General features: G+C 36.1%; 1 protein-coding gene across 1 annotated transcript; it reads right to left on the bottom strand.

Moving 5' to 3' along the window:
- Nucleotides 1-22340: 22340 nt before the first annotated feature.
- Nucleotides 22341-22760, bottom strand: RYa (RYamide). Its single transcript, NM_001110912.3, has one exon. The coding sequence runs from the start codon at nt 22707-22709 to the stop codon at nt 22380-22382; it is 330 nt and encodes a 109-aa protein (NP_001104382.3). The 5' UTR covers nt 22710-22760; the 3' UTR covers nt 22341-22379.
- Nucleotides 22761-23008: the final 248 nt, after the last annotated feature.

Raw genomic sequence — 23008 nt, 5'->3', positions numbered from 1 at the left:
ATGGTGCATATTAAGTGCGCTGGTTTTAATGGCCGTACAAGTGATGACCTAGCTAGCAATGGGTAAAAATCTAAATTACTGTTGTGATAATTGCCTTGTGGTTGCGAACGAGATGAAATCGTTTATGCGCCAAACTAAACTAAAGGTGGCTTGAAAGAACTGATCAACAGTTTTGGCGTAGCTAGAGATAGTTTTCGTCGAGCCGATGATCTTTTTTCCGCGCTTAATTCACAGTTTAATGGCCTTAAGCTATTAGATGAATCTCCAAAGCGCAAAAAAGCCGCTGGTGGTAGGCTGCCTAAGGCCCCGCAACCACGTGCAAATGATCAACAGGACTCCACACCTGATCAGCTGTCAATTGCAGCAAATCCGCATATGTTGCTAAGATCGGCAGCTAAAAAAGATTCGGAGCAATCCGATCAATCCGCTGTGGAGGGAGCCCACCCTGGTATTGCTAAAGATTCCGAATTGTCTGCACTGGTTTCTCAACCAGTGATTCCATCGATTAGTTTACCACCACAAGGAAACATTGAGTCCGGGCTACCGGCACAAGTTGGCACTTCAGAGATACAATGTGCAGGGCCAAAACCCCTCGCGGTGGTTCCACTTAAGAAACAAATTTACGTTTTTCGGCTTCCCCTTGATCAAACATCATCTGATGTATTCTCTTATATAAAAGACAAAACGAAAACCGATAATATAAAAGTAGAAAAATTTAACTTCTCTTACGCTAAGGATCAAGATACCTGTCCCAAACGAGCATTTTTCGACCACATGTTCGTGTGATTTTTGGCCGGATAGCATGGTGGTAAAAGAGTTCGAAGCTGAGATCAAAAATAGGAAACTTCCCTCACGTGGCCAGATCACTGCACCATCCGCCTCTTCATCTTCTTCCTCTTCAAAAAACTAACGAATCTTACGAATCTTACTATCTCCTATCAAAATGTTAGAGGCTTGCGTAGCAAATTAACCAAATTGTTTTGTGATAGTCTTTCATTTGCATCCCATATAATAGTGTTCACAGAGACTTGGCTAAAGCCGGAGATACTTAACTCCGAAGACTTCCCAGGTATGTACACTATATATAGGTATGACCGTCCCTCCAGACGGGGAGGTGGAGTCTTAATTGCGGTTAGATCTACCCTCGCGTCGGAGGAGTTACTTTTGGACGATTCCCGTAACTCGGAATTCTTATGTGTTAAGCTGTCCTTTCCGACAGATCAGTTAATATTACGTGCTCGTATATTCCGCCATCTTCTAAATTCCCAGAATCATCTGTCCGCTATCCAGTCCATCTTGAATAAACTGACTGACAGGGACCAATTGGTAGTTCTAGGTGATTTTAATATAACTGGCACAATGTGGTCCCTATAAAAACAATCGAGTATCCTTCTCCCCTTAGCACAACATGACTTGCTCGACTTATCGTTGTCGCAAGTTAATTATATTCCAAACTCTCTTGGTCGATTGTTGGATCTATGTTTTGTAACAAGTCCTGAAAGTGTGTTTCTGTCCAGAGTAGCACCTCTGAAGATCCATATCATTCTACTTTCGAGGTGGCAATCGACATAGGTACGGTATTAAAAGTACATTCAGAGAACTCAACAAAGCGAATTTCCTTGTTTCGCAAGGCAAATTTTCGGAGGCTAAACAATTTTATAGCTGGCTATAATTGGTCCGATCTTTACTCCTGCATCATAATGGCGGATGCGATTAATATGTTTTATACCGCAATTAAATAATTTTTGACTCTTGTGTTCCGATGTACTATCCGTCAATCTCTAAACCTCCTTGGTTTAATAAAGAGTTGACACTCCTAAGAAATGTAAAGTCCAGACTCTATATAAAATTTAAAAATACCGGTTCTCAGTCCATCCTTTGTAAATATTTAAGCGCTCGGTTAAATATTAAATAACTAACGCTCAGTGCTACAAAAATTATTTAAACCGTTGTAAGTTCCAGTTTGCACAGGATCTGAAACAGTTTTATAATTTCGTTAGCACTAAGCGAAAAACAAGTTCTTACCCTTCCTCGCTATTTTTTTAACTTCCTCGCTATTACACTACGGTAACATCGGATTAGGCATCAGCCGATATATTAGTTTTTTCAAACAACATATTCAACTTAACCTCATTCCGCGGTATCTAAGTCGAATCTAATATTGTGCCCCACTACAGACGAAAGCTCACTGCTTAACGACCTTCAGCGTGTTAAACCGGTCTATTCGCCATGTCCCGATGGAATCCCTGGCTGTGTGCTCAGATACCTGTGCGGAAGCCTTGTGCAAGCCTCTACTGAAACTTTTAACATTATCTCTGGAATCTTCACATATCTTCCCTCATATATGGAAGGAGTCCTTCCTGATTCCTCTTCATAAAAAAGGTAGCAAACTGGATGCAAGCATTTACAGAGGAATCTGTAAATTTTGAAAATGTTATCACTCCTCATGTGCAGCACCTTTGTAGATCAATCATATCACCGTGTCAACACGGTTTTATGAAACGCAGATCAACAACCACTAACCTCTTGGAGCTAACTTCTTTCGTAATACAGGGTTTCAAAAATAATCTCCAAACAGATTTCATCTACACTGACTTCAGTAAAGCATTTGACTCTGTTAATCATTACCTTCTAATAAGAAAACTTGATCTGTTGATCTTCTAAATTGGATTTCAAGCTATCTGAATGGCAGGACGCAACCAGTCCTACCTTAAAAATTCTTTATCTTGTACTCTCCGAGTCACATCCGGTGTCCCACAAGGGAGCCATCTTGGTCCGCTCATTTTTACCTTATTCATTAACGACCTCCCCTTTATAATAAAACATTCGCTTGTACCAATGTACGCAGACGACGTTAAATTATGCCTCCAGCACAAGGACGTTTCGTGCCAATATGGTGCCGTGAAAGTTATGACCTTTTGTCCTGTCAACCCAATACGCACGACTTACACTCTAAGTGGGTAGTGGGTTTGGACAGAATAACACGGGTTGATGATCTTGGTGTTCTTCTGGACCCTAAACTAAAATTTTCTGACCATATTTCGACTATTGTCAATAAGGCCAGGGGTGTGCTTGGTTTTATAAAACCCTGACCCTTACAGAGTATTATGTTCTGACTATAGACTTAACCTATTATCTGTAATATTGACTCTCTGCCGCTCTTAAAGCAATCAATTTTAACTTTTTTAGTACATAATTAAATCCCACTAACACTAATATTTTTTAGAGTTATTTTACATTATATTCATTCATCTGTTCTCTTTTTTATATCGCGTCTATCTTCTCGCGAATCTAGCCGTACGATACACGGCAGCGCCCCTCGGTCGGTTGGGCGGGAGGTGTGGTCGTGGGACCCGTGCGATAAAAAAAATAAACAAAAAATATTGCGGCTGCCTTGGCCCAGCAAACAAAATGCTTTGCGGACGCCCAACCAATCACATCCGGCATTCAAGTTCAGCCAACAAGCCCTTCGCCTAACCACATAGTCCTAGACCCAATATACGACCAAGCTAACGCAGTTCCACAAGTCTCAACAGATTAAGGTCCAACTTGCAGCGGCAATGAGCTCCTTAAGACTGGATTAGATGGCCCAGATAATGTTTCACTACGTTTCTCAGGAAAGGGTACAATGGGTGTCGAGTTTCGATTGGTAAATAAAGACCAATCGAAACTTTAGCCGGTCAAACATTGGACGGTAATCTTCAACTAGTGGCTTAAAGTGCCAGTACATTATTCGAGGGTATTGCGAGCGATTGGTGTTGGCGATACCACAAAAGCGTAACCGTTGTCAGTTGTATGAATTATGCGCCGTACTTAAAAGGCATGTCCGAAGGAGCTTTGGTGGAAACCCTACGGGCCAATCTCCGAAATTTAGCACCAAATTTTATATGAGCGGGCCGATACAAATTCCGAGTTTAGAAGGTTGGTTAGGACTTGGGAAATCTTTATGCAAAGCGCAGGAAAGCCTCTGGGATTTTCACAAAATCAGGTAACCAGGCGACAGGTTTACGAGGTTCAATGTTATATCGAGTCAGAATATTTTCGAAATTCGAAGATGTAGAGTCAGACCTAGAGCTAGCGGACATGGGCTTGGCAGGAAAAAGGTCACAGGTATCATGAGTGCACCGCTGGCAAACGTGTCTTTTATTATGGCTGCCGTAAATCAGATACGTTCTATTATATTTCTAAATTTTTGTTTGCCTGATCCATCGTGTTTTTTTTTGAAACCACCCAGATGGGACTATTGTAAGTTAACTGGTACGTATAGTGTTCACACTATAAACTTGTGCGTACACTTAATGAGTTCAATTCGGGTGTTTGAATCTAACTGACTCGCTGCTGAGAGGGCTTCGCGTTTTATTCATTCTTACATGGGTTCTTATCATCTAATTATATAATGCAGCGCTTGTAAGACGCCGCAGTCTGCGTTGGTAAATGCAGCTGTGGTCATATCTCTTAGGCCTTGATAGCATCCATAGTTTTAATAAATATTTTATCATTAAAATATTGATGATCTCAAACTCCCAATTTTACCAGCGCATTGTTGTTAGTAGTAAATCGGACTACCAATACTTCTATTGCTGGTATAGATGCCTTTTCCTTGATGGCCTGCAGTATTTTTTTCTGCAGCTCTCCTTGTTCTTGCATCAAATTCACAGACTCCGCCAGTTACAAATAAAAGGCTACACCAAATTGATTTGAATCTATTAAGTGAACCGTTTCGTATACAAACTTATTCCAACGCTAAAATCGAAGTATTTTCCAAATAAAAAGACGAGATTAAAGTATTCAGACCGATTTTTGTTCTTTATTGTTTGTTTTAAAAATCAACCCTAGTTCGATATGTTCATAAATTGCGAACTGCATGAACTGCAATGCACGCATCTTATACATACATATATTTAAGTCCTGTATGTCCGTGCAGTAGTATAAATAGAAGTGTAAGAAGACAAGAAGATGTTCAGTCACAAATAAACTTTCATAGTGCTCACATGTAAATAATCAACAGTTTGATGCTCAGCTTAGGATTGAAAATGAAATGTAAGTGAAATTGAGGAGAAGCCTCTGTGCTTATGAAATATGTTAGTGTATTTTGGGAGAACATTTGGATGCTTAGGGAGAGCATTGCTCTTGGATTCTTAAGTTGAGGAGAAGCCTCAGAGAGAGCAGGCAAAACTCTTTAGGCTTTGGGACTTGTTTACATGAATGGTTAAGTACCGTTGTCAAAGAATTTGTTTATCAAAACGCATACTGAGCAGATGGCATACAGTAAGTGCTTAAGTGCTTTATTGTTCATGGAATTACTGAAATTGGCTGGATGGCGCAAATACGTCACTATATAAACTGCTTTTCCGAAATAACCGGCAAATCGAATAGTGTACTATACTATAATAATAGAGGACGCTATCGAGGTTCTAATAACCGAGAAAATTACCAAAACAAAGGTAATTGCAGAGGTAATTATAACAACTATAGTAATAGTTATAGAGGCCCAGGTGGTTATCGCGGCGGATATAGAGTACCACCAAATCTATTGGAACCGTGTTCTTCATCACTCTGTTGGCGCGACTTGCATTCTACATGGCAAATAGCGTCAATACCAACATAGCGAAAGAACAGATCGTGCAGATAGGTGTAGGATCGTTGGTTTGCTTTTCCGTGAAAAATTGTGGGGTCGTGTTGCCTTTATTGTGTCAATTTTGGAAAAATTGGTGTTCTATTTCTATTTGTGAGCTTTGTTGTAAGTAGGTCTCGCCTATCTTCGAAAGAATCTACAAGAGCGATACTGAAGGCTGTGTTGATCACTGATTTTAGTTTTCTTAGTGTTGATTTGCAGAAAACCCATAGATTGGAAGAAAGTATCTGCGTTAAAAAGTGTTGCTATTAAATTTTGGGCTTGAAAAGCATTTTATTATGTTTTTTTTTTTTTAACTTGGATGGTAGTTGGTCTGCATGTGTTTTCCATCTGTATCAGTTAATAAAGTGCATTCCTAGTATTCTTAGCGATGTTACGTTCTGTATTTGCATGCTTTTTTATAAAACAGTTGCAGTTACAATTGTGCTTTCAGCAAACATGTAGATTATAAGGTGAGAGCAGGGCACCAGAATATGCAGCCCAGTTTATAATTGTAGGAGAATAGGGTTTAAGCTAATGTTAACATTTTATTTGCTTTTAGTTTTTATATTGATGTTAAAGTCGTCGGCATAAGCGCTGAGGTGAAGCGTGAGTGTTTCGTTTAATTTATATAGGCTATTGTGGAGAGAATGTCTGAATGTGGGGAAACTTATTGTAGGGGTATTATATATCCTCTTAATTAACTAAAACACACAAAGGCAGGAGTTGGACTCTTTGATTTATTTGTTACTTTCCGTGTTCAGCTTTAGCATTCGACTGACTCCCTCTCCGTTTGCGATCTGCCTCTATGCTTGTTGCTACAGGGCCGATGTTGCGAAACAGAGAGAATGCCACCCGAAAGCGAACAAGTACTTAATGTTTATATACTATGTTGCTATTATGAACTGAACTTATGTATGTGTACCTCTAGCCTACTACAATACGACCATCCTGACATTTAAGATCACCTGATCTTGTCGAAATTTCCAACTTATAACTATTACATTGTTCTTAGCCGCTATTTGTTACATTTTTTTTACTTTTCTTATCTTTAATTATACAAATTTACTTTCTACTCCCTATCCAATGTTTAATATTTTGACTACTCCAGACACCTTGATATGGATTTCGCGCCAATTGAAAACCTTCAACATCTTTAATTAAAAACCTATCATTTTTCAATACCTTCTCTATTTCATATGGACCCTTATGTTTAGGTATTAGCTTTCTAGCAACTCCTCCTGTACTATCGAAATTCTTAACCATAATGTAATCTCCTACTTTGTACTGCGTACTTTCTTTTTTCTTATTATTATATCTTTTTTCATTATCCCTCTGTGCTTTTAATTGCGATTCCGATCCTTTTCTTCTAATTTCTTTCAAGTCTCTAATTTCACTAACATTATCTAACTCTTCTAATTTTTGTCTTAATTCATCAACAACTTTTCCCTTTTGTTCAATTCCAAACAACATCTTGCTGGGAGATTGCGCTACACTTCTTTGTTTGGTATTATTCAGAGAAAATTCTACGTCTTCAATAACTGCATCCCAATGCAATCCCTTTTCAATGTCTGTTAATTTAGCTATCATAGGCCCTACTATTCTATTGACTCTTTCCACCTGTCCATTGGCCTGGGGTGAACCTGTCGCTATCTTTATGTGTTTAATATTATACTCTCCCATAAATTTTGCAAAATCTTCGGATGTAAAACAGGTCCTCTCATCTGATACTATAAATTTCGGCCTGCTATATGATCTAAAATAATCCTTTAACGCTAGAATCACTTCCTTTGTGTTCGTTGTTTTTGTTGCGTATAACCTAACATATTTAGTGAATCCATCTATTATTACAAACAGATGTTTCTTTATTCTACCGTTATCTACTGGTCCGTAATGATCGATGTGTATTATCTCAAACGGCACATTTCCCTTTGGGATGCTATGCAGCATTCCTTCTTCTTTTCCCGACTTCGGTGAAAATGCCACACATCTAAAACAATTTCCTATATGCCTAACAACTTTTTCTTTCATATTCGAAAACCAATAAATCTTACCAATAGCATCTATAACCTTATCTCTCCCTAAGTGACCTAATTCATTGTGATATTTATATAAAATTTTTTCTACCATTTCTTCTGGTACACAAAACAACAATCTTCCACCGTTTGCCTTCCTATAAAGTACACCATTTCTCATTTCAAAAATTTTATCTTCCGTTTTCTCCAACTTTTTCCTAATATCTTTCAACTTTTCATCTCTTGCTTGACAAATAATTAAATTATCTTCAAAAGTATTAGTTTCTATCACTAATATGTTCATATTTCTGCTCAATGCATCCACATGTTGCATATGCTTTCCTGCTTTATGAACTACCTCGAAATCGTACTCTAATAGTTCTAATGCCCACCTCGCAATCCTAGGGTTTAATTCTACTTTATTTAACGCTAGACTTAATGCGTTGCAATCCGTAACAATTTTAAATCTCTTTCCCTGTACATAGATTCTAAATCTTCTTAATGCATACACGATGGCCAATGTTTCAAGTTCAAAACAATGATATTTGGCCTCATCCTTTGTTGTGGCTTTCGAGTAATAAAATATAGGGTGCCATTTCATATCCTCTTTCTTTTGCAATAACACTGCACCAAAACCTTGTGCACTTGCATCTGTATGTAACTCTATTTCATCCTTATAACAATATAACCCTAACACTGGAGCTTCCACTAACTTTTTTTTAAGTGTCTCAAAACATTCTAACTCTTTTTCTTCAAACGAAAATTCTTTATCTTTCTTTAATAAGTCATATAAAGGTTTTGCAATCGTTGAAAAACCCTTAATAAATCTTCTAAAATATGAACACAATCCTAAAAAGCTTCTGACACCGTGCTCCTTATCTGGTACTGGAAAATCTCTAATTGCTTCTATTCCCTTGTCATTGGCCTGTATTCCCTTACCTGTTATTAAAAATCCTAAATATTGTACACTCGATTGCAGAAACTCACATTTATCCATTCTCAGCTCTAATTTGTTCCTCGTCAACCTGTCAAAAACTTCCCTAAGTACTTCCATATGTTCCTTAATTCCTTTGCTAGCTATCATAATGTCATCCATATATATAATAACTTTATCCTGCCTTATCATATCCTCGAAAATTCTATTAATAAATCTCTGAAAGACCGCCGGTGCATTTTTCAGCCCCATTGGCATCCTTAAAAATTCAAACTGTCCTAAAGGCGTCATAAAAGATGTATATTTCATTGATTCCTTATTTACAAAAACATGAAAGTATCCATGTTTAAGATCTAACTTCGAGAATATCGTTTTATTTACTAATCTATCCAACAGATCATCAATCAATGGTAAAGGATAATTATCTTTGACCATTGTTTTGTTAAGTTTTCTGTAATCAACACATAATCTTAGGTCTCCTGTTTTCTTTTTCACTAACACTATCGGAGATGCATACTCTGAATCACTCGGTTTAATAATTCCGTTTTTTAGATATTCATCTAAGATAATCTGCAGCTTTTCTTTTTCAGTATATGCTAATCTTCTAGGAGAACAACTAAACGGTTTTAGGTCATTTAATCTTAGTTGTATTTCGCACCGAATTTCCGGTTCATTCGGTCTTTCTTTATTAACATAACAGTTTTCTACAAACTCAATAAATTGACATTTTATACTATGATCCACCTGATCACCTATTTTGTAATCAATTGAGTCGTCTATTACATTAATTTCAAACATTTCCCTCTCCACTTTGCTTATTTCAGCATTGACAGCTTTCTCTAATTTATTTTTAACCGTGTCACTACTCATTTGACTTTTACTACTACCTTGACTAACACTATCGCTAACTGTTTTATTATTGTTGTACATATTTTCTTCCTTTAACATTTTATCGCTTTTCTTGTTACATCGACTTTCAATTTTATCCACTGTAATCATTTTCAAGGTGTCCAGATTCAAGATTAAATTACATGCTTCCATAAAATCTCTTCCCAATACTACATCATGATTCATAGACTCGTTTGCCACCATTATTAAATTAAAGTGTATTTTATTCAAATTTTTCATTGTGTAACACAATATTTTTCCATATGTTTTCAAGGGACTTTTGTTTAATCCGTAAAATGAACCTAAAACTGGTACTCCAATAACATCTTTGGGTACTTTACTAATTTTTATGAACGAAATGGGGCTTCCCGTGTCTATGAGGCATGCTGTAATAAATTTTGATTTAGCATTGTTCATAAAATTAATTTCAAAATATCTTACGTAATTGTTTTCATCCCCATTCTTGTTTTTCAGGCACTTTGCTGCAAAGTGCCCCATCTCACCACAGGCATAGCATGACCCTTTTTCGCGCTTTGGCTTCCTGCACTCTTTGGCCCAGTGTCCCTTCGAATTACAATCGAAACAACGCAAGAGTGTGCTGCTATTATTGTTCACCGATGCCACCTTCTTGTCTGCTTCATCCACTTTCGGTAGTTTCACTTCCGCAAATGTCTTCTTTATGTGCTGGATATCTTCAAAGCATTGGATACGGGCTTGGTAACGTAGCATTTGATTCGGAATACCTTCAATGAGGAGCGCCACCAATTCTTCCTTACCCATGTTTATTCCATGTGCAAGCATCACCTTATCGTCTGCATAAGCAACAAAGCTTTCGCTCGCTGTCCACTTTCGTTCCTCAAATTTTCGCCTTGTTTCTAACTTCGACTTCCTCTCACCAAACATTGATATTAGCTCAGCCGCCAACTGCTCCGTTGGTAGCAATACACGTTCTGGATCTGCATGCAACCACATGCATGCTTTTCCTTTTATCTTACTGACAATCAACATCTTTATATACGGTTCCTTTATTCCATAAACGCTGACTATGTTTTTCACCTGTAAGATCCATTTGCGCGCACATGTATCTCCCGAAAATTCATTTACTGCCTCGGTTGCCATACGCAATAATAAATCCATATTTTGCACAGCTTGTCCCACTGTATTTCGTTTATTCTTGCCACATTCTTTGTTCATTTTCTCACCGCCGCCGTCTTCGCTGTCGCAAACTTCGTTTTCGTCGCTATTCCCGTCGCCGCTGTTGTTGTTGCGAGCGCCGTCTGCACTGTTGTTCTTGTAACTGCGTATCCCGCTTTTGTCGTCATATTCGCCGTTACTTTTGTCGTTGCGCACAGTGCTCTTCTCATCGCCGTCTTCGTTGCTATCTCCAGCTTCGCTGTCACTTTCGTCGTCTTTATGCTCTCCGTCTTTTCCGTTATTTCTTTTTCCTTTTTGAACATTATTATTGCTGCTTCCGTCGAAATCTTCTTCCTCGCTTTTTAATAATAATTTTAATTGATTTCGCTTTTCGTTTGTTAAATTATTTAAACGCAAAATCAATTCTCTTTTTGTTCCCGTGGTTGGTTCTTTTACTTCACTCAACCATCCTTTCAATTGCGCCGTCGATGCATTGCTTATATTCATTTTTTTTTTCTCTTTGGCTCGTGATCGGCCCACTTCTGATATTGTAGGGGTATTATATATCCTCTTAATTAACTAAAACACACAAAGGCAGGAGTTGGACTCTTTGATTTATTTGTTACTTTCCGTGTTCAGCTTTAGCATTCGACTGACTCCCTCTCCGTTTGCGATCTGCCTCTATGCTTGTTGCTACAGGGCCGATGTTGCGAAACAGAGAGAATGCCACCCGAAAGCGAACAAGTACTTAATGTTTATATACTATGTTGCTATTATGAACTGAACTTATGTATATGTACCTCTAGCCTACTACATTATGGAATGCAATTTTGCATTGGTTGGAAGGAGAAGAGGTCGGAGTTGATTAGAACAAGTATTTTTCATGTAATTTTTGATGTAGTTTGTTCTTTTTGGTTCAGTTTTCCAAGCTACAAGTTGGTCTGCGGTCGAAAGCTTTTGCGATATCTCGTGATATCTCTCTCAGAGATAGCTCGAGCTCGTGCTCTATGTCAGTTTAACTGTTGTGTTAGTTTGTCGTTTAATACAAACCACAGCAGTCTCTTAGCTATATGTAATTTTATCCAGTACTTCTGATAAGCATGAGTTCATAGCATGAAAGCATGGTTTTGTCTGCGTCTGATTTTGCAATTGGTATTATTAGGCTGTTTTTGCATGCTTGGTGAAATGTGCTTGGTAGGAATGCTATTTTGGAGATTTATAATTCTATAATTGGTTTTTTTATCATAGCATGGATGATTTATCCCAGTTCAGGTGTGTGTAATCTTTTAGTGTGTTTAGTGCTGCTGAAAATTCTGGCTGTGTTATAGGTTTTTCTATTACTTTTGCTCTTTTACTTATGATGTACGAGTGATTTTTAAGTGAAGTTTTGTTTTGTTTTAGGAAAAGGTTGTGTCAAGTGATGTTTTGGATAATTTTTTTTCGAAATCTTTGCTATTTGTAATATGTTGGTAGTGCTTGTGTTTGTGGAAGAGTTGAGGATGCTATTTTCGATAGATTGTTTTTTCGCTTGTTTTAGCGTCAGTCTACACAAAAGTATAAAAAAAGGTGCAAAGGAAAGACAAAGCAATAACGAAAATTGAATTGGCGGATAGATTAATAGCAAATGAGCGTAAAAAAATTAAAAGAAAAATGTTGGCATGACCAAATCAGCATCTCTTCAAAAATTCTGCCAAATGATCAGCATTCCTGAATTCAATCCCGAAAATTAACCATTTTCGATATGAAAAAAAAAATATAATATCCATTTGTGCGAATTAAATATCAAGAAAACATGCAAAAGACATCGTTACTAAAATCTATAGGATCAGTACCGTACACTGCCCTACATAGCTTGTGCAGTTCACACTCACCGATATCTAAAACATACAAAGAACTTTGTGAAATATTGCTTATGCATTATACACTACCAACACTATTGCTTCGGGAAAGAAAAACATTTCACATGTCCACAAAAAGTGAAAATGAAACCGTTGCAAGTTGGTATGCACGTGTCAAACAGTTAGCATTAAATTGCAAGTTTGGACAACATCTGGAAGCTTCTGTTTTAAAATAAAATGCAGAAAAAGGCATACGCATTGTGGCTGGCGTATGCCATAACTGTGATGAATGCAAATACAAAGGCTATGACTGTCGTAATTGTGGCAAAAGAGGGCGTCTGGCAACTGTTTGTAAATCAAAATCTGTGAACCTTGTATCAAAATTAAATAATTTAAATGTTAACTCATATACTAATGAAAGTTTTTTAGTATTAAATGTGACTTTAGCTACTACTATTTGTGATGCATATACGTTACCTGTGATTATTAATGGATGACACATGAATGACCTTGCACATTGATTCCAAAAGCAAAATATGAAAAAGCAATTATTATGCGGACACTAAGAAAATGTAAAGTGCCGTTTGTAAATTATAATGGTTTGATTTAGTACAGGTAAACAGCATAAACATGAACGAACAATACTCTGTAGTTATAGAACAAATTAAAAATGAATTTTCGGAAGTATTTAAAACCGATTTAGGTTCATTCAACGCAAGTACAGCAACATTGCATTTAGAGGATGGCTGTAAGCCAATATTTTTCAATCCAAGGCATTTACCACTAGCATGAAAAGATAAAATTGTACAAAACCTAAGAAAATTTATTGACTCAGGTGTTTTAGAGCACGTTGACAGTTCTGATTGGGGAACTCAATTGGTACCAATTTTAAAACCCGATGGTGATATTAGAATATGTGGTGATTATAAAGTTACTTTAAACAAATCTCTGATTGATGTTAGATACCCATTACCGAGAATAGACGACATATTTGCAGCACTTCAAGGAGGCACATTATATACAAAGCTTGATTTAAGCAACGCACATAATCAACTCACTTATATGAGGAATCTCAACTAAGATGTACGTGGAGCACATACATAGGTCTTATAAAAGTAAAGCGATTACCTTTTGGTATAAAGACAGCAACAGCTATTTTTCAAAGCACAATGGAATGTTTGTTTCTAGGCATGCAAGGCATAGTAGCTTATCAAGATTATATTACTGTGACTGGTGCTAATTTGCAGGAACATATTATGAATTTAAAAAATGTGCTTAGAAGGTTGAAGTCAGTAGGACTGTGATAGGTTCAACAAGTAGTACGGTATTTTGGTAGTTGATGAAATAGACTTGGCTCTGGAGCTCAGAGCTTCTGCTCTGCTTGAAGCGGTTTATTCGAATAATCAAAGTGTGCTGAAGTTGGGTTCAGCTAACCCGCACATACATTGCTTATATCTATGTATTCTTACTTACATTTATACATATACATATGTATGCAGAAGGCATTGACCACTTGAGCTGCAAAGTGCATGCTCAGCATTCCCACGCTCCGCGATCGGCTTATGTATAAGCGTTAGATCGTATTACTGGGGCGCTGGAGTGCTTACGTAGTTTTTGGTGGTCTTTTTGTATATTTGTATATTTATATTTATTATGACAAAGTGTCACAATGTATTTACGCTATGTTATACCCAATCATTTATTGTTTTCTTAGGGTAGATTAGTCCAATATGCTACACCTCCCTTTTTAAAGAAATGACGTAATATATGTAGTCATTGAGTTCTCAATATTAATATTGTGTTTAGAAAGGAAAATTTTTTTTTGAAATTGATTTTTCTTATTAATTATTAGCAATGTTTTGTCTCAAAGCATTTTTGTATAATGACAGAATAATACAAAAAATGTATGTTGAATTACGATGTTTTTGGATTTATGTTTAACTTTCTTAGAAGGAAAAATAATTAAATTTTTTTTTGTGGTTTTTTTTTTTTGTTTTGAGGTTGATCAGACCTTTTCTTAAGTGAAATGAAACGTTTCATTGAATTTATATTTTTAGTCTATCCTTATGTACTTTTTGCTTCTTTTGTTTTGTATCTCTAATTACTATGTTATCTCTGTCTTCTATGGTTTCTACAGTATAAGGGCCTATATATACTGGATCTAACTTATGACCCTATTCGTTCCTTAGTATAACTTTATCTCCTATTTTTAATTGAAAATCTGAAGTTTTCTTATCATAAAGTTGTTTTCTATAAGACTTAGCTATTTCTAACAAAAGTCTAGCTCTTTTATATGCTATTTCTAATCTAAATTTTATTTCCTTTGAGTAATCTTCTATATTATACAGTGGTTCTATTCTATCTGTTTTATTAAAATTTGCGAACTGCCTTGGTAATCTTCCAAAGACTAGTTCATATGGACAGTAATTATGCATGACTGATGGTGTTGTGTTGAAACAATATGTAAAGTATTGTATCCAAACGTCCCAATCAGTTTTATCTGCAGAGATGTATGAACGAATGTATTCATTGAATGTTCTATGACTTCGTTCGATTGTCCCTAAAGTCTGGTGGTGATATGCAGTGGATGTAAGATTTTCAATTTTCATATATTTACACATACCTTGAATTACATTGTTTTTATACTCGGTACCCATGTCCGAAATGAACGTCTTCATTGGACCGTACTTTAGTATAAAATTTTCGAATATAGCTTTTGCGACAGTATTTGCGCTCTTATTCGCAACAGGTATGGTTACTAGATACTTCGTCAAATCACATATTAGTGTGACGATGTATTCGTTGCCATATTCTGATTTCGGTAGTGGACCAACTGTGTCCACTATCACTATATCAAAAGCATTTGTTGGGGTTTCTGTGTGAGTCATTGGGGTCTTTGTATGTGTCGTTGTTTTTGACATTTGGCATTTATAACATCTACGTATGTACTCTTTTATATGACGAGTCATATTTTTCCAATAATAGTGTCTTTTTATTTTCGCTAGCGTTCTTGTAATGCCTGTATGACCTCCTTGAATTGGATCGTCATGATATGTAAACAGTATCGATTGTATCTCTTTTTCAGTTTTTATAATGGTCACCGGCTGGAGTAGCGCTACTCTTAATGATTTCAATTTTATATTGCCCATATTTTTGAAATTATCTATTGAAATGGTTTCAAAGATTTTTTCACTCGGTGCCAATTTGAGTTGGCTGATTTTTAGTATACCGGCTTGCATTTCAAGCTTTTGGAAGAACTGACCTAAATCAAAAATTCCATTGGTATATAAATCGTCAACATCAATTCTTGCAATAACTTTATTTCCTCGTTTTAGTAAACAAATAGATTCAGTTATTCGCAAGGTCACTACTTTTCGTACTTCATCATTTGTTATGACTTCGTGTACGTTGGGCTTAGATACATTTTGGATACTTTGCCTAGGCAAAAGTTCCTTATTTGTTACTGTACAGTTTTCTTGTCTACTTTGTTGCCTGGTAGTGACTTTCAGGACTTTATGTTGCATGTCTTTGAGTTTCTTTATATTTATACGTGAGAGTGCGTCTGCTACAAAATTATCTTTCCCCCTTAGGTATTCTACTGTGAAATCGTATTCTTCAAGTTCTAGCCGCATGCGAGTTAATTTAGAACTGGGATTAGTCATAGAAAATAGGTACGTTAATGGTCTGTGGTCCGTTTTAATGGTGAAATGTTTGCCATAAATGTATGGTCTAAAATGCGTAATTGCCCAATGAATTGCCGCTAGTCCTTGTTCCGTTGTACTCTTATTGCTTTCTCCTTTTGTAAATGAACGTGATGCATAAGCTATTGGGAGCTGAATCCCGTTACGGTTCTGAGTTAGAACCGCTCCGCAAGCTTGTTTACTAGCATCCGTTATAATGCAAAATTCTTTGCGAAAATCAGGATATTGTAATAGTGTGGGGTGCATAAGATTTTCTTTTAGGTATTCGAATGCGTTCTGGCATTCGCTTGACCATTCAAAAGGGACATTCTTTTTACATAATCTAGTTATGTGCCGTGAATAGTCGGCGAAGTTCCTTATAAATCGACGATAATAGTTGCAGAATGCTACAAATCCGCATCATGAGGGACAGGATAATTTTTGATGACGTCATATTTCTTGTCATCTGGCAATACTCCTTTGTCTGTGCATTTGTGACCTAGGAATGTCACTTCGTGCATGAAAAATGAACATTTTTCTGGATGCAACTTTAGGTTATATTTCCTACATACATTAAAAACGTCAGTTAAGTTTTTAATCATGTGTTTTTCGGAACATCCTATCACCATTAAGTCATCCATGTAAAGGAATGCCTGAGAGGGTTCTAATCCCGAGAATGATATAGTCATCATCCTCTGAAATGAATTTGGTGCTATTTTAAGACCAAATGGTAATCGCGTGAAGCGATATGAGCCATTGCTCGTTGAAAAGGATGTTATATTCCTAGAGTTTTCCTCAAGTTCTATTTGATGGAAACCTGACATCAAGTCAAGGCATGAAAAGTATTTAGCTCGACCTAGTTGATCTAAAATGTCATCAATTCTAGGGAGTGGAAATTTGTCAGAAAGAAGTTTTTTGTTTATTTGACGATAGTCAATTACTAATCGCCATTTTTTCTCTTGTGAATTTGGTAATGATTTTTTTAGAACTAGCAAGAGTGGGCTGTTATACTCAGATACAGACGGTTCGACGATTTTGTCGCTTATTAATTTCCCTACTTGTTTTTGAATTTCCTCAATATGGCTATGCGGGCTTCTATAGTTTTTTATATAAATGGGTTCATCATCTTTAAGTCTTAATGTTTGTTTATAAAAATTATTTGTTGATATAGGTTCGGTTTCCAGTCCGAACACATCACTATACTGTGTGCATAATTCTGTTAATTGATTTTTAAATTGGTCTGGAAAATTTTTCTTTAGTTTTGAAAGTATTTGTTCGCTTCTATTTCCAGTGTCGGTATTATGAATGTCATAATCTCTTAGATTTTCATATTGTATTTTATTTACTTGGTCGAAATTAGTTGTATTTAGAAGTCGAACGTATACATGTTTGGATGCTGCTATTGTATTTGCAACATAAATCCCATTGTGTATTTCTTGATTAGGAACAAATATGAAATCATTTACAACATTAATGTCTATTTTCCGAATAACTTGTGATCTGGCTGGCAGAAGAACTGTATTGTTGCCAGCGCTATATGTTATAGGAACATATATTGGATAATTTAAATTTTGGGGTCTAATTATAAACCAGTCTTCACTTGGTTTGAAATCTAGTTGACAATTGAATTTCTTTATAAAATCAATGCCTATTATTCCATCACATGGTATTGCAAAATTTGGGTTTACCAAATGAAATTCATGTGGGATAATATATTTTGTTGATTGGAGTTCTATTAAGGTTGTTCCTTGAGACTTTATCACACCTTGGCCTATGCCTTCGATGTTTATTATTTTTTCATTTTGAATTATGAAGTTATCAGAATTTACTTTCAAAAGTGAGATATCTGCACCAGTATCTATGAGAAATGTTAGTTTATTTTCAGTTGAATGATTATAGAAGGTTACGAATATATTAAGACTATAATTGATGGAATGAACTTTTACATTTATTGGTTGTTTCCTAAAGGGTTCTGTTAGTTTTCCGACGTATTTTGCGCGATTCTTACACTGCTATTATTATTATTACCATGGTTGTAGTTTCCGCGGCCTCTCCCTTGGTTTTGGCCTCGCCCATTTCCACGGTTATTATAGTTATTATTATTGTTGTTATTGCTGCCTCGGTTGTAATTGTTGTGGTAGTTATTTCTTCCACGATTATAACCCCGGGCGCCTCTATTATAATTATTTGCACCTCGTCGATAATAGAGTACAGTGTTACTTTGACCTGTTGTTGGGTAATGATTGCAGCAATCGTCTGCTCATTACTTATAAGGTTTCTTACATGGCCTTTAAGTTTAGTTTTTATTAGGTTTATTGCTGTCGTTTCATGTGTGCTCTTTAAGCTATCTAGTAGACCTAGAGCATCCAAAAAACTTTGTAGATTTTCTGGTTTACCATCAAACTCTGGTATCAGAGATGTGGCTAGCCTGATAAATTCTATCAATGTCTGTGCCATCTCAGAAATTTTTATTGGTTCAGATTTAAATTCAATTCGGTCGCTTCCTTCTAGCGTTTCAATGTCACTATCGGACTCAGCGCCGCTTGATTGAACAGATTCGTCTAGTTCTTTGAACTGGTCTGTGTTGAATTCAACCAATTGACTTAGACTTTCTGGTACATCTATCAGAATATGCCTTCTTTTTCTGATGTTATTTAATCTTGTGTTTAGGGATTTTATAACCCTCAAACATTTGTTTTTATGTTCAGATGTGAGCCTATTTGCATATTTATTTACTAATGTAACTATATTATTATATTCTCCTACTAATATCTCTATATGATTTTTCAAAGTTTCGGATTTTATTACTGCGTCTCTATTGATACATTTATAAGACTTATCGAACCTGAAGCGAAATTCGTCTATTCGTATCGCTATTTCGCTCCATTCCATTCTTGTCGTAAAAAAAAAAAGTTTTTATTAAGCTTTCTTCTAATCCATATTATTTTTTTTTTAAATCTGGTCTAAACGATTTGCCCTATTTATATAACGTGATCTATAATTTTTACGTTATTAACTACGTTGGCAGTATTGTCCTTTGCCTCACTAGAATCGCTAAACCATCCCATTTTTTTTTGTTTATTTTCAATGAAACGTTTTTTTTTCTATTTATGAGTTTTTTCTCATTATTATGATATTAATTTATTCTTCTAGAAAATCAAAAATAAAAAAATGTTTACGTTTAATGAAGATAAGAATTGTTATATTCTGTCATTAAAAAAAAATTTTTGCAGCTGAATATATATATACTCAGTAGCGGAGACGTGGAAATATTAGTTGTTAATAAATGTGGTTGGCTCACATATTTGTTTACAATATAAAAAAAAAAATTGTCCAACCGCATTGTTAGTAAAAAGCCTAACAGATATTAGTGTTTTTCAAGCAGCGGTTTCCCGCATCGGCTTGGGTTTAGAAATTAAAATTAAGGCAAATTGGGGCACTGGCATTTATTTATGCAGCCCGTTTGCGTTGTTTGGCACCTTGCGAAATCTTGCTTTCGATGTCCTCAAGACGCTCTTTGTAGCGTTGTCGGGATGCCTCGTCTCTGACCAACTGGGTCATTTCCTTAACCAGTCGGCGTTGTTTAGCTTTACCCTTTTTCCGGAGCGTTTGTGCTTCTTTGGTTCCTTCCTTTTCTGCCTTGCCCGGTACTCAGCTATTGTGAGTGGGCGTGGTCCATCTGCAGGATTTTGCTGCAGAGCTTCTTCCAACGTTGGCAAGTCCCTTTGTGTCGTGGGCTGTGCGTTTGAGAATTGTGGCTCTTCCGCCATCAATTATTATGTTTTATAATGTTATTTGAATTTATTAATTTATTTAATTTATAGTCGAACTAAGATCAGTCGACTTTAATTATTAGCACAATACTTTAAACACTTCGTGTGCGTCCTGCAATGGTCCTGTTACGGTCGCCATGTGATAGGTTCAACAAGTAGTACGGTATTTTGGTAGTTGATGAAATAGACTTGGCTCTGGAGCTCAGAGCTTCTGCTCTGCTTGAAGCGGTTTATTCGAATAATCAAAGTGTGCTGAAGTTGGGTTCAGCTAACCCGCACATACATTGCTTATATCTATGTATTCTTACTTACATTTATACATATACATATGTATGCAGAAGGCATTGACCACTTGAGCTGCAAAGTGCATGCTCAGCATTCCCACGCTCCGCGATCGGCTTATGTATAAGCGTTAGATCGTATTACTGGGGCGCTGGAGTGCTTACGTAGTTTTTGGTGGTCTTTTTGTATATTTGTATATTTATATTTATTATGACAAAGTGTCACAATGTATTGACGCTATGTTATACCCAATCATTTATTGTATTCTTAGGGTAGATTAGTCCAATATGCTACAGGACTTAAATTAAATGTCAATAAATGTGAATTTTTCAAGACCAAGATACGTGATTTGGGATTTCCTATCGATAAAAACGGTCTGAGCAAAAACAAAGACAGGGTATCCTGTATGTTATCAGCACCGACACCTTAAAATATATCACAGCTTCGAGCTTTCATAGGAATGGCTAATTACTATTCAAAATTTGTAAATAATTTTCCACAGATAATGAGCCCGTTGTATAAAATATAGCAAAAAGATGTAAAATTTCAATGCTCCGATAGTTGTGAAAACTCATGCAACAAAATAAAAGAACAGATAACTTCTGATCAGGTGTTAGTTCACTATAATCCTGATTTACCAATTGTACTTACGACGGATGCTAGTTCTTATGCAGTTTCAGGTTTTTTATCACACAAATTCTCAGGTGGTCTAAAACCAATTGCATTCATTTCAAGGGCACTATCAAAAAGTGAAATCAATTACTGCACACTTGATAAAGAAGCTCTTGCTATTGTACATAGCGTAATGAAATTGAAACAATATCTGTTAGGTGTGAAATTCATTTTGCAAAGTGATCTTAAACCTCTGTTAGATATATTTGGAGATAAGGATTGCCACTTATGTCATCTGCACGATTGCGAAGTGATTGATAAGAATGATGATATTTGTAATAGTGGCTGCCAAAAGTGAGGACAATGTTTGTAAGTGTGTTGAGTGTGTTGGTGACTTGTCAGTTAGTAAGATATAATTACATTGGGTGATATATTTTTCTACTCTAATACCTCTAGCATTGTTGTTGATTGAGATTTTGTGGCAACTAGGGTGACTAGGGTGGGAATGGCTTGAAAGTTTTGCAGTGAGAAAGATATGTTTGGTGCGATGTATGCTGATATAATTCTAAATCTGATCTTGGAATTGATTTCAATACAGACTGCATCCAAAGGCGAAATCAGTTTTCTATTTTTCTAGTACTAGTTAATTAACGGACGTTAATTGTCCGTTCTAGACGACGGGATAGATATTTCTCCAACTGGTGGGTTCTTAAAAATCAGGATCGGAGTCCAGACCCGAAACTGCAGCCACTGGTCTTCAAATTTCCGGCCAATGATCGCTAAGATGTCTAAGGAAGGATAGGAAAAGACGCCTTCAAGACCAAAAATCACCGAGATCCCAGCCAGCGACACAGTTAATGCCGTCGTTTTTATTTTATTTTTATACGCATTTAATATATTTCATTTTTTTTAATGAATTTCCCTAGGGGAGTCATAGGTCTGAGGGTATATGTAGTGTAAAGTATATCATTCTGGTAGGGATAACCTTTTATGTTAACGTGGACAGCATTATAGCTGCTGTCGTGAGATGTTGGTATGCCCTTATTTGTCCTTAGTCCTATCGTCCGTTAGTCCCATAGCCCGTTTGTTTGTGTAGATCAATCCTAGCACCCGCATTAAATAAGTGCCGAGCGAGTAGTGACGATGGTAATTACTCCCCTCCCTAAATCTATCAAAAATTGGTAGCCGAAACCAGCGGGTGCTTGATCGCCAAGCTGCATCTGCTCGGGGGAGTAATACAAGTAGTTCGGTACAGGAGATCCAAGCATTATAAAATTCTACAACACACAGGATGTTTGACCTGGTTTCCATATATCATTCAAACAATTCGGGAACTTTCTTTTTATATAAAAAAGAAAAAAAAAAAACATGCAATTTTATTTTTAATAATATTTAAATAGATTTATTTTTCCTGTTTATTTCTTAGCAGTTTTCCTTCGTTGTGATAAAACGCCGAGGGCGTATGTTATAAAATGTTATTATATGTTATATTTAACAAAAAGCATTAGTAATTGGCATTCATGTCAGAGTCGAATGCCATTACAAACTCAGAATATTGGTCAATCAATAACTGGCGGTCTCTACATTGAAATTTCTTTTAATATACTAGTTAAGTATTTCGCATCAGAAAGTGTTTGGTTATAAAGCTTAAAGTTGGAGTTCGTTCTTTATCATTGTTTCGTAATCTTTTTCTGACTATCAGCTTATTTATTTCCCTCGAAAGACATAAATATTTGCCGCTTCGTTTACCGTACCGAGAGCCAAGAAAGAAATGCTCGTTTCGAGGTACGATGAAAATGCGTCTGGATTTTAAACTTTCATCATATGTAGTACTTCGTCCATAGCGACTAGCAACAAAAAAAACTGGGCGTTTTTGAATTCCTAGAATGAAATAGAACAAAAACTTTAAATGTAATAATTTGTTTACACATTCATTCATTATTATTATATATACTTAAAAATTCAGACAATAATAACAAGGGGACGAAGATAGAAAAAAGAGATAATGTTCAAAGTAAACCAATACTGTTTAAATTAAATGACGATCATTTGTCACTCACTCAGAAATTTCTAGAACTCTAAGGCAATTAAAAAAATTGTATTATTGACTATAACCGAAACCCCAGCATGAGAATAGTGTGTAGTGTTGATAGACACAATTGCTCCACTTCCAGAATATGGAAATGAGTATACAGTCAATATCATCTGCGATCTAAGCAAATATTTGGTAACAGTACC

Source organism: Drosophila melanogaster, chromosome 2R (assembly GCF_000001215.4).
Source record: "Drosophila melanogaster chromosome 2R".
NCBI classification, from domain to species: Eukaryota; Metazoa; Arthropoda; class Insecta; order Diptera; family Drosophilidae; genus Drosophila; species Drosophila melanogaster.
Note: the sequence above shows the minus strand (reverse complement) of the source record. Positions and strands in the feature narration are given on the sequence as shown.

Bases quoted from the DNA above. Each gene is read 5' to 3' on its own strand.
- RYa (NM_001110912.3), bottom strand. From the start codon at position 22,709: ATGAATGAATGTGTAAACAAATTATTACATTTAAAGTTTTTGTTCTAT.